The following is a 13,573-nucleotide window of genomic DNA, read 5'->3' as shown; positions in this document are numbered from 1 at the left end:
CAGACAATGTGGCAGTCCGTCGTGTGACATTTTTAACATCATCCTGGAATGGAAAAGGTCAAAGTGGATCTGGCAGTAAACGATGATAAGCCCAAGTTTATGAGTCAAAACTTAATGTGTGTTTGAGAGGAAAAGAATTTTAGAATTTTTTTTTTAAATAAATATTGTTGTCAGCAGCAGCACTCTGAATTCCCAAACGTGTCCTTTTTAAAATCGTTGGTAGGAAAAGCGATTATGACAATTGCCTTTTCAAGGCAAAATATCGATTAATCGAAAACCGAATGACATATCCCTAGAACGTTCTTTAAAGCGGGGTACTCACTGTCAAATTTGCTTGTCCAGCCGGATGAACTCCTTCCAGTCTTGTGAGCTTGATAAGTTAAAGCAAAGCTTTCAATCAACCTTCTGCAATCCAAATCTAATAGAAAGTCGAATGAATTTGGTTTCGAAACGCCTTAAGGCCTCGACACATAAGCTGTATGGCATTCTTGCTTAAGCCATATCTGGTAAATGACTAAATACCAAGTTCGACCTAATTCAAATGTGATTCAGAAATCTTTTTATTAGGTCTAACTTGGTCTTTAGTCTTTTATCAGATATGACTTCAGCAAGAATGCCACGTTTGTCGAGGCCTTTAGAGAATTATAGAAATAAAACTGCACCTGAAAAAGTTTTATACAAATTTAATAACGCCTCTTTGCGAACAATTGCAATCTTTCCATGATATTTACCATTTTAATTTCGTCCCATTCTTTCTCATCCCATGCTTCTGTTTCCCGTTATTAAAGGACGTAATTAATTAAAAAACATTTTTGATTGATTTTAAAAGATAAAGCCTTACTTTTTATGTATAGCAATGTATTAGGTGTGTATATGGACAAAGAAGCCTTTTTGTATCACTCGCACTAAAAAAATCTTTCTGGTGGTGTATCCTATTTCTAAGGGTAAGAAATCAGATATCTTTGAGATTTTTTCTTGTTGCTGTTGTTCAAATTAAGTTCATTGTTTTTGTATTGTTTTCAATCAGAAGCCGTTTAAATGTAACTAACCCCTTTGTTGTTGTGGTTGATACTATAGGATATCGAACAACAGATAACGGATGTTTGTGTTTTTTTCTGATTTTTTTTTGTGCTGACACATATTGGCGCAACAAATCCATAAAGGAAATTCATTGTTATTGGAAACATTATTCTGAATGGTTTAATTGAAATAAAATAGATTCTATGAAAAAGTATAGGTGAACTCAACGAAATAGTATCTTTGCATATGAAGTAGGAAGAGTGTCGTTGCTGTAAGACCCTAATTGAGATTCGATATCGCATATGTTGCAAAGTGATGCTACAAATAAAAAATTTTGGAGAGCAATACAGTTTAATGGCGAACGAGTTTTTTGTATGCCTAAAGGTTTATAAAATATTGTACTAAACAAATATGATTCGAACCTTGTTGTATTTTTGTGGCTCCAAAGACCAAATTCAGAGACCAAATTGGAAAATTGCATTACGTAAACCCACCATCTTTAGTCATCGATAAGACGTTATTGTTACAACTAAAAACTGTAAACAACTAAATATAGTATAGGCTGTATTATTATTAATACCTTCTTTAATTCATTTACAGACTGTTTCTGATTCTACCCCCAAAAATTGGAACAAATTTGAGAAAAAATTTGAGAACTAATATATTACATAGTAGTGTAAATATAATATATTACATTGTAGTGTAAATAATATATTACATAGTAATGTAAACACTTTCGTTCTGCATTACCAGAAAGCTGGAAAATAATGGGTTATTTCTTTAAAATTTTACAAGGCGAAACTACTTACTTTACTCATTACTAAGTAACGAGCAAGGTGGCACAGAGCATGTATATTCGACTACAAAACTAAGAGATGGATGTTCAACGCTCACAGTCAGCGAACAATTCTTTTGTTAGCAAAATTACGAACAGTTGTTGGTGCTCATGTAAGCGTTTAAACATTCTGAGATTGGATATTTCCCCGCCAGGGGTGACGACTTGATTCGATGCGCGGATAAGTTTGTAATTTTACCCATTCAACAAAATTGTTATCCAGGTACCAATTAGAGACCCCCTAAACCTGTGCTGATAAGCGAACACGTGTCCATCGGTGTTCTTAGGTTTGCAATATGGTACAGACTATATTAGAATTAAGCCTTGGTGGTAGTTCTTCTCAACGGGTAACATACTTATTGCCAAGTTCCTGTCAAGGTAGTGGCGGGCATTGTCATGAATGTCTTCAATTCAATACAGACAATTGAAGTGGTTACCTACGCATTCCGATTTCCGGAAGAAGAGTGCAAACTTCTCCTATGAGTCTCCACCTGGCTAAGTCGGAGATGGATACCATCTCAATCCAACATGAATGTGTTCTCCAGAAGATGTTCCGGAAGCGGGATTCCAGATCTGGCTGAAACTATGATTCATGACCAGGTGTTGCAAACAGGACAAAATTTCAAGAGATGACTTGCTTGCAGGGTTTTACTCGATTTCCGGAAGGAGAGTGCAAACTACTCCTATGAGTAACTCGGAAGTTCAGGGAAAAGAAGGAAAAGCACGTCTACAAAAGAGCAGTGAATTATTACAACAAATTTGTTTTGCTGGACCCCAAATTATGTTTCGGAAGCGGATATGGTGGTGCAAGGAGTCAAGTGGCTGGAAGGACTCACCTCAGATGAGCAGCTCGATGTCGAATGTAACTAATAAACAAGAGGGTGCCATTTTTGAGGATACACACCCAGTTGCAAAGAGTCACTCTTTCGGGAACTCCAAACTTGTAGAGAACTAACACATAGGGAACTGAAAGAACCCAGGCTCCTTGTGAAAAAGCAGAGATCGGAGGAAATGGTACTGTCAGAAACCAAGTGGCTGGAACGACTGACGAACCATCAACCTCAAAGCAGGCTTGTAGATTGAAGTCTGCTGCAACCAATTCACAACAGGCAAGTGTGAAAAGTTGCGATCTTTAGAGGATCCACAGCCAGTTGCAAGGAAGATAGTTGGCCGTCAGTTTAGGCTACCGGGTACCTACCTCTCAAATATTTTGCAGTTCAACAGCTGTTCGAGGATTGTCTTGAAATTTTTTACCGAAGGTAGTCCTTGTGGTCCTTATTATAACTTCCTGGGGTAATGACCCGAAAAAAATATTTGCTATTGAGACTGCTTCGTCGGCATCTGTCGCTAGAGCTGCAGGTGAAAAAAAGAGCAGGAAGTCATTGCAAGGCCACAGGCTCCTAACAAGTCCAGTCCTCCTGGGTAAGTGGTGGTGGAAGCGGAAGAGGAAATGGTGCTGAAAGCTATTAACAACTAAACAGTGTAGTGACTCGAAGTTGACTGTAACCAATTCACAACATGCGAGTGTGAAGAGGGCGCTATTTTCTAAAGATCTACTGGCAATTGTCAAGAGGATAGTATCTCTTTTCTTCTGCACCTGTTGCTAATGCTGAACGGAAATGGTTAAGGAACCCGCAGGCTCCTAAAAAGTCCTGTCCTTCTGGGAAAAACAGTGCTGGAAGGAGAAGAGCACGGTAGCTTTGCGTTGCGAAAGTACCTATGCACACAATTTTAGCTGGAGAAGTCACTTGACCACTAGAAACCCTAAGTGCCAAATTATAGCCAATTCGGCCGAAACATGTAGCTAAAAACTTCAAAATACCGGAAATCGCACGGTACCGCTATATGGGGGCTACAAGAACACGTAGACCTATGCCCATAATTTATGGTGGTGAAGTTTCTTGGTCATTGGAAACCCTAAATGTCAAATTATAGCTATTTCGGTCTGAACATGTATCTAAAAGCGTCAAAATAGGTGAAATCGGGCGGTACCGCTATATGGGGGCTGTACCAAACCGAGGACCTATGACCATAACTTATGGTGGAGAAATTTCTTGATGACTAAAAATCCTAAATGCCAAAGTATAGCTAATTCGACCAGATCATGTACCTAAAAACGTCAAAATACCGGAAATCGGGCGGTACCGCTATATGGGGGCTATAAGAAAACGTGGATCTATGTCCATAATTTTTGGTGGAGAAGTTTCTTGTCATAATTAAAGCTAATTCAGTCAGAAAATGTGACTAAAAACTTCAAAATATCTGAAATCGGGCGGTACCGTTATATGGGGGCTATACCAAACTTGATCTAAGTTCAGACCAAAAACACATGTGTACGAAATTTCAGCCCTGTAGCTCAACTCATTCGGAAGATAGCGTGATTACAACAGACGGACAGACGGACGGACAGACTTAGAATTTTACGCTGATCAAGAATATCAGAATATCGCTGATCAATACTTTATACGGTCGGAAATGATTATTTCGATGAGCTACAAACGGAATGACAAACTTAATACACCCTCCATATGATGGTGGAGGGTATAACAAGTAAAATTTCCGAATCGCACGATAACTTTCGAAGGTGGAAACCTATTTCTCCATACTTAAATCGTATTGAAGATGGTCGATATCGAATGGATTACATTGTTTACTTAAGGTAGTCCTTGTGATATTCGTGATTTTTCTACCAAATTTAGTATCTCCCTCGCAAAAGTTAAAAAAATAGCTTTTATGCAGTTTAAGGAAGGATCGTTTTGAAATTTTTACTGAAGGTAGATCTTGTCGTATTGATTGCACCGATACGATTTGTACTGTGGAAAGTCTATACTTCATGAGATAATGACCCGGAAGCTATAAAACTCTGAAACTAAATACCTGGCACTCACTAGAACTCTCGGAAGGAGTAACTGTCGTCATACAAACGTATTATTTCCCCCAAACTTAGATCAAGTTACCTCACACACAAAAGTTCCGCACTTTTGGGAGTAAATTCAGTTTAAGTTTAAGTTAATTTTGATTTCTTAGGGATGTCTATTCTTTCCATTATGGAAATTTCCTAAAGCCCTTCAGTCACCAACACAAAAAATTATGCAATTGTACTTCATTCGCGAGTAGACATATGTCAAGAAAATATTTCGGGCTACATCTACTTTCACAAACGTTTGAACATGTTCGTGTTTTTGTAATAAATGAAAACTATGAGCCAAATTATGTCCACTGTTTCTACCATTTCTTCCAGAAATGCGTAACAATGCGGATAGTTTTGAACATTTGAACCGTTTGCAGCTCTTGTGGTCGCCTACGAAAACAAGCAACAAATAATCCAAATATTTGTCTTTTTACTGTCATGGGCTCAGGTTTATCTGTCGACAAAGCCGACTGATTCTTTTTCGCTTTTCTATTTGTGTAAAAATAGTCAAATTTGTTCATATTATATATTCAAGGCCCTTTACACTTTCTCTAATTTGTTTGTATGTGAGAAGAGATTTCTTGACATACTGCATGTAGGTACCAAAAAAATTTCATTATACCTATTTAGAATTAATATGTAAATAAACAAATCAACTTACCAATGCATTTGGTTTTCCGCTGCGATCATCTACCCACAGCAAGACCATATCGGCACCGGACATACGTCCAGATTTTCTCGAAAATCCCAAACCAATGAATCCCTGTGTATTGACGGTGACACGAAAATATATATCTTTGGCTTTTGTCCACCACTCGAGCCAATAGAGGCCATTTGCATCCATCATTTCAATTCGATGCCAATTGCTGTGATGGACACCTGCTGATTTTGAGACTGCATCATTGTTGGCGCCGTCATCCACCATTGAAGTAATATTTCTACCATTATGATGACTACCATGATGTAATTGATGATTTGTGGAGGAACCATCGTGCGGCCATGCAATTAGGCCATTGGGTGGTCGTACGGCTATCAGAATATAGGCCATTAGAAACAAGTGGCAACGGCAAGTTAAAAGGAATTTCATTTTTGTTTTCGTATTTTTCTTTTGCTTTTTTAAAGTGGGGGTGGAAATTTTAAAACTATTTCACTGGGTTTTGTTTGTTTCTTTTAATTGCTTATTAATATGAGATCATTTGATTTTATTTCTTTTTGACTTAGTCACTTTGCTTGTTAATGGCACACTGTGTTGTTGCTGCTAATCCTTGGTGTGTGCAACTAACAGTGACTGTTATGTTATTAACACTCGATCACTTGGCCGTGGGTATTTCTCCTTTATTCCGATAAAAGTATTAATATCGTAAATCGATTGTGTCGTGACACTCGTCGTCGGCTTATACGAACGTTAATATAGCACGCGTAATCCCGTATCGTAAAATATGCCTGTCCTTATGCCATCCATGGACTGTGCGTTGTGTCTTGCGTTAGTGTGTGTGTGGGTCTAGGCAAGTTGTTGTTTTTGTTATCTCTTCACCGTTGATCAGAGACGCGCAGCTGTCGTTTTTATAACTTCCGAAGAATAAATTCAGCGTTGTGCCCCGAGTTGTTGTTGTTTTACCACAACCGCGATGTCAGGCAAACGGCAGTTGTTTTATTTCGAACCGATCAAACAATTGCGCCTGCGCACACCTTTTGTTTTCGTTTTTTTGCTTCCTCTCTTATTTTTCCCCCAGTGTATTTGTGGCATATGTTTGAACTAGCCTTCTGTTTGAGGGGATCGATCTTGTGTTAAATAAACACACACATGGACGGACTTGGCAATACAAATAGGGGTTGTTTTGGAATAATTTCACAATTTTAATATTTAAAAATAACTCAAGCCAAACTAAAACTTAGAGAAAATTTAAAAATAACTTTACAGACTATTTTTTAATTTCTTTCTGATATTTTGTGTTTTTTAATTGGGGAATACTTCAGACTCGTTTTTAATTTTGTAAAATATTTTGTATTATTAATTTTTATCACTTAAAAATAGGCATTTGCTTTAACTCTCATTTGAAATATTCTTATTTTTTTTTTTGCAAAAACTCGTTTCGATTTTTATTCCTTTTTTTGTTATTGTAATCCACTTCACTTTCAACGCATTATCCTTATTTTCTTTTTTGTTCACTTTATTTTCAATTATCGACTGCGCCGGTATACATCCTTTGCGTACGCTTATTCCTTGGTGAATGCTCCGACTATGGCCGGGCATAACTCGTTTGACCTGAAAATGGAATTGTTGTTTATTTTCGTGCTCTCTTCCATTCTCTGCCATTTGTATTGTTCTCACGATCTAACTCTCTCATGGCGCGCATACCTTTACCCTCTCCTTCTCTCAGATGTCATTTGACAATACCGGCTTTAAACGCGTACCTATGGACACAGCTACCTGGTAGGAATTTTTGGCCAAATGGTTCGCTTGTGCCATAAAAAGATTATTTTAGTTCGTCCAATGCAAGCTGCCTTTCGGAAAATACCATTTGCAGTTAGAGAGGATAATAACAATGCAGCCAAATTATTATTACATGGAATTCAAGGTGTAATTATTTAACACGACAGTGTCTAACTGGCCGTTAAAATTAATTGATAAAAATTACCAGTCTATTTTTAGGCGCAGGTAAATTTTAATTTTGTTTGTATATGACACACAGTGTGGTTTAGAATTGAGCTGATTTTAGTAATATCATGTAAGGAAACGGCGTACTGCCTATTTTTAGGCTCAGAGTTATGTTTTATTAATTTGTATGTTAAAAACTATATATGTTAATTAACAGTTTTATTTATTGAAATATAGCTTAAAATAAAGCTTTTTGCGGATTATTGTCACTTTTGACACTTTACGTTTTCCTTTATGTCATGCACTTTGGCTCTCACTGCGTTTGTGTCTCAATTTGTGCTCTTTATTTTTGTGTGCTCAATATTTACTTTATTCTTTACTTTGTTAGCAGATATAGGTGAACAAATTATTTCACATTTAATTCACAAATAAGGCAACACACGAAATGGCTTTTATTAAATTAATGACACAGGGTGTATTATATTTTGTTGGTGTGAGTTTTTTGGTTGTGGATTAACGTTTTTAACGAAATAAAGAGTATTTTATGGGAGCTTGAGTAAAACACGTCCGCACGCGCCAATGGTTTTATTTCTCTGTATGTATCTGCCAATTAGAGATTATGGAACTGTAAAATAGTAGAGCAGGGTATTTTGCTTTAGAATCTAAAACAAGATACATATTTACGACGGTGTCTAGAGAATGACTTTTTTAAGCTGCTAAATGGGATATGGACTATAAATATCACAAATAAACTTGAAGAAAGACCGACTTCCGTTTTGTCAGTTGCTTTGTATTCGTGCATGAAACTAGGGGTTCTTAAATCGATTTCCCCACTACTGCAATTTCATAAAACTACGCTAGTATGGAACTCGAACTCATGCACGAATACAAAGCAACTGACAATACGGAAGTCCGCCAAATTGAGTTTATATTCCGTCCCTTTTTGGTACAGAGGGAAATATTACCATATACTTGTACAAGGTGCGGTTCGGGGAAAGATAAAATACACAAACATGTGAAAAATCAAGTGAAAAAGTATCACTCGGCTTTGTCGACAGAGATATACCCTCAACCTGTGCGAATTGATAGATTCCTTCCCCAAAAAAACTTATGTATTTAGGGGGTTTCAGAATTTTGTGCGTATGAACTTGCCGACAAAAATATAGATTTGGATTAAAGCTCAAAAGTTTTGCGGGAGAGGTACATAAACCGACACAGTCCATTTTGGAAGTGGGTCTTATTTGGGAGTGATTTCTCTCGATAGATATCACGCCTGCCAGTCATTTCAGTTGATCACCATATAATTTAGACCTTTGGACCATAATATCAGGAAACATGGAACTGGCCACGAAAAACATATTATCGCTGTAAACAGGGACACTAGAAGTACCTTCGGTAAACATTTCTAAAGGATCCTCGAACAGGCCCTTAACCTACTTAGCGCGGAGAATTTTTTTGAGAGGAAACTTCAAATTTTGAATTATTCTGAATTGCTTGCGTTTGCATGGAAATGCATGGACCAAATGAAGCTTTATAAGCATGGAATGGCAGATAGCAGACACTACTATAACAAAATGCAAAAACCCACAAAAAATTGCGAAAATATCAGAGTTTTACGTCAATTTTAGCAACCATTTTTTGTGGCGCTTTAAACAACCCAATGGCTTTATGTGGGTTAAACAAAAATGTTGAACATTTGCACGGTGTGCCTTAACAAATTTAAATGGAAGGTGCTTACACCTCGGAAGTTTTTGCTGATTCTGAAACTACAATGCTCATAGATGAGAAATATCAAGAAACAAAAAAAATCGCCGGAGGGATTTTCAAATAAATCGCGATTTAAGTTCACATTTTTGGGGGTTCTTTAGGTTTTCACGATTTAGCTTGGAAACCGCGAGTTCTATGTAAATGGGCCGTTTTTGAGATATGGAAGTTCAAATTGGGACAATGCACTGACTGTATCGTCCCCTTATAAAACAATATTATGCACAGTACCCCTTAACTAACTTTTAATGGAAACCGCTTACACATGGGATGGTTTTGCGGATTCTGAAACAGCAATGTTCATAGATAAGAAAAATAAAAAAAAAATTGAAAAAATCGCCGGAAAATCGCGATCAAAATTCACAATTTAAGGCATTTTTTAGGTTTTCACGATTTTGCTTGGAAACCGCAAGTCGTATCGAAATGAGTCTGAAGAACATGTTGTAGCTGTGAAAATTATCTATAAGACTGACCTTTAGTTTTTTTCGTAGGTTTTACCATTTTTGAGATATAGAGGTTCAGTTCAAATTTTTAGGTTTTTATCTTAAGTCTTCAAGATTTTGCTTGGAAACCGCAAGTCATATCAAAATGGGACTAAAGAAAATAGTGAAGCTGTGAAAATTCTCTACAAGATTGGATGATTTATTTTTTCTAGGTTGTACCATTTTCAAGATATATAAGTTTAATTTGGGAAATTGCAGTAATGGCATTGTTTTATAAGGAGGCGATACAGTCAGTGCATTGTCTCAATTTGAAATTCTATATCTCAAAAACGGTAAAACCTACGAAAATATCATAAAGGCCAATCTTGTGGAGAATTTTCTCTGCTACAATATTTTCTTTAGACCCATTTACATAGAACTCGCGGTTTCCAAGCTAAATCGTGAAAACCTAAAGAACCCCTAAAAATGTGAACTTAAATCGCGATTTATTTGAAAATCCCTCCGGCGATTTTTTTTGTTTCTTGATATTTCTCATCTATGAGCATTGTAGTTTCAGAATCAGCAAAAACTTCCGAGGTGTAAGCACCTTCCATTTAAATTTGTTAACGCACACCGTGTTTGTGTGAATTGTACCGTAAGCAGTGGACAGATAGGGCCACCTTTTGCACATAAACTAAGTTTGGACACAATATTTCGAGATCCAAAGTTTGGACCAAATCGGTTGCTCTGCTTATGAGATATTTTCGAACATTTGTGGGGAGGTAAGGGAAGGAGTGGATCTATAAGCACCACCTTCGGATTTTTATCTAATATTACGATATGCAAAGTGTGGACAGAATTGGTTACTGTCTTTGAGAGTTACCGTGCGCACCATTTCAGTGAAAAGTTTTGAACTGTTGTGGGGAGAGGTACCCAAAGGAGTGGATCGATCTGGCCCATCTTAGAAGTTTATTTAAGTTTGCGCAAAATATTATGACAGTCAAATTTTTGATCGAATTGGATTATCCGTTGGAAAATTATCGTGTGCTCCATCCACAACAAATGGTGCCTTAGCGGGTTTTTACAGCTTCCGGGCCATTTCATCAGGAAGTATGAACTTGCCTCTGAAAAAACTTGTACCGTCGTAATGGGGGCAGCGAATACAAGTCGTTATAATAAAAATTAAAGCGATTCGAGAGGAGGTCTTAAACTGAACTTTTCCGAAGGGGTGGACAAATATGGTCCATATTCGAACATGATCTGGTAGAAAAATTATGATGTGCAAAGGATGGACCAAATCGATTAGTCCCCTCCCTGTTTTCTGAAGAAGTATGGACTTGCCCCAGAAAAAACGTTTACCGTCGTAATTGAGGCATGAAAGTTGCTTCAACAAAAATCAAAATGATTCGAGAGCAGGACTTAAAGTGAACTTATCCGAAATTTTGTGTGGGGGGAACCAGAAGGAGTGGACAAATATAGTCCATATTCGAACCTGATCTACATCTGGTAAATATATTAGGATGTGTAAAGTATGGAGCCGTCACTCCCTTCAAGAGTTATCGTGCGCACAATTTTTCCGAACATTTTTAAACCTTTGTGGGGGAGGTACCTGAAGGAGAGGACCGATATGGCTTATCTTCGAATTTAAACTAAGTTTTGGCAAAATATTACGAAGGCCAAATTTTGGACCGAATCGGCAGATCAGTTCGAGAGTTATCTTGCGTTCCAATCACTACACACGGTGCACCGTGTTGTCAGGTCACCGCGGTGTCATAGGGTTTTTTGAACCTTTCAGGCTATTTTCACAGGAAGTGAAACTTGTGCCGTCGTATGGGGCAGTGAAAATAAGTTGCTTCAACAAAAATCAAAGCGTTTTGAGAGCAGGTCCTAAACTGAACTTTTCCCGAAGGTGGCGACCGCTTGAGTCCATATTGGAACCTAAACTAAGTGTTGTATAAATGTCACGGACCAAATCGGGTACCCCCTTCAAGAGTTATCGTGCCCAAAAATGTTCCGAACATTTTCGAACTTTTGTGGGGGTGGTGCCAGAAGGAGAAGATATAACCCATCTTAAACTAAGTTTGAAAAAAATATTACGAAAGGCAAATTTGGGACCGAATCGGTTGATCTGTTCGAAAGTTATCGTTCGCCAAATTGTCTGAAACGGATATCTTCCGAATATATTTGGGGACTAAAACCATTATGTCTCTGATACACATTTTATCCTTTACAATTCCATTTAAAAAAAAAAATAAAATTTTTTGCGAGTACATCTTCGATTTTTGGTACAGAGGTTAAGGAAAAAACTCTGGTTTTAAATCTGTTCGCGTTCACAAAATTGGCCGATGCGCGCCAACGTTATAGCGGTTTTTATTCTCTCATAAAGAAAAAATATTTTAAAATTTATTATTTGTTGTATTGAGAAAATGTATGCATATATCAGTAACGGCATTTGATATCAATCCGTACGCAGGAAAATATATGTTAGAAATATGTTTGGATCCAAACAAATATTTGTTTGGGACTGATTGCAAACACATGTATGTTTGGATCCAAACATAATTTGTTTGTGTCCAAACAAATACAGTATCGGCCAAAACTATAGCACCCCCTCAGTAATTTATTTTGAAATGATAATTTTTTTATGAAAACTAAATTATAAATTTATTTTTTATTTTTCTTTTTATTTATTTATATCTTTATAATTGAAAAATACAAAAATAAGGAGATCAGAATTTAATAAACAAAAGTTAAAATTCAAAAAACATTTTAGGTCGCAAATATAAGCGGACAAAACTAAAGCACCCCCCCATTTGAGGTACAGCAAAAACTATTGAAATCAATATTTCGTTGCTTATCCTCTATTCTGGATGACACAATCACATCTTTTAGCCATAAAGGATACTAAATTATTAATTATTCAAAATACTGAAAATCGGAAGTTACCGTTATATGGGGGCTACACCCAAACGTGAACCCAGGTCCACGATTTTTTGTGAATATGTTTTGTGACCACTAGGAACCCTAAGTACCAAATTACAGCTAATTTATTAGGAAAATGTGGCTTAAATATCCGAAATACCAAAGATCGGAAGGTACCGCTATAAGGGGGCTATACCAAAACATTAGCCGATATTGTTCATATTCATCCAAAAATGATGCTACAGCATTCTCTGGTCAAATACTAAATCCCTTAGGTTTAAAAATTAGCAAAAGAACGAATTGCAAAAGAACGGTAGACGCCGGCTTATTCGGTCGACGACCACCAACAAATCTTCCGCCTCCATGTTTTACAGCGTCTTTGCAATATTTAGGATTTAACGGTGGCCCATTTGGTCCAAGCCTTTTACCATCTGAATACTTTAAATTAAACATAGATTCGTCGGAAAACAGTTCAAATGGGTCTTGGCGAATGCCAGTCTGGCTCCTTCATTTTTAGTCGATATGAAAGGTTTTTTTTGCTGGTCGTCTACTGAATAAGCCGGCGTCTATCGTTCTTCTGCAATTCGTTCTTTTGCTAATTTTTAAACGTTAGCGTATTGTATTTGACTAGTGGATGCTGTAGCATCATTTTTGGATGAATATTAACAATATCGGCTAATGTTTTGGTATAGCCCCTTATAGCGGCACCATCCGATCTTCGGTATTTCGGATATTTAAGCCACATTTTCCTACTAAATTAGCTGTAATTTGGTACTTAGGGTTCTTAGTGGTCATTTCGATTTCCCGATGATGATTTCAGCAATGAAAATGTGTTTTATTTCACAACTAAGAAGAAGCGTTCAACGATGTTTCCTAATATTTTTTTTCTTTTTAAATGTGCGACTTTTTATAATTTATTTCATTTAGTCTTTCTTTTATTAAAGTGTGTTATGTATTTCCTTGGAATTTTGTATGTGTCTTTGTTGCTTTGCTTTTTTTTCTATGCCATTCAATAAAAAACACCCCCATTTATAAATGTGTTTACATGTTAGAAATAGCCATGTGCTTCACATTGACATTTACGCTCCATTGCTCTCAGA

At 36.9% G+C, this 13,573-nt stretch overlaps 1 protein-coding gene across 2 annotated transcripts in view; it reads right to left on the bottom strand.

Moving 5' to 3' along the window:
• Positions 1 to 7,290, bottom strand: part of LOC141404603 (MOXD1 homolog 1) — a 45,168-nt gene extending 37,878 nt beyond the window's left edge. The window contains exons 1-2 of one of the 2 annotated variants that reach the window (XM_073988067.1): positions 7,126 to 7,290; positions 5,428 to 7,032 (exon numbers count right to left, since the gene is read on the bottom strand). In XM_073988067.1, coding sequence (XP_073844168.1) covers positions 5,428 to 5,853 — 426 coding nt within the window. In that variant the 5' untranslated portion in view covers positions 5,854 to 7,032; positions 7,126 to 7,290. Of the gene's footprint in view, positions 1 to 5,427 lie in introns of both variants that reach the window. The other variant, XM_073988066.1, reaches the window with a different exon arrangement.
• Between the last annotated feature and the right edge of the window lie 6,283 nt (positions 7,291 to 13,573).

The sequence above is a fragment of the Musca autumnalis genome, unplaced genomic scaffold (assembly GCF_047663935.1).
Source record: "Musca autumnalis isolate F117 unplaced genomic scaffold, ASM4766393v1 scaffold_5, whole genome shotgun sequence".
Classification (NCBI taxonomy): domain Eukaryota; kingdom Metazoa; phylum Arthropoda; class Insecta; order Diptera; family Muscidae; genus Musca; species Musca autumnalis.
This window is presented reverse-complemented; position numbering and strand designations above follow the sequence as displayed.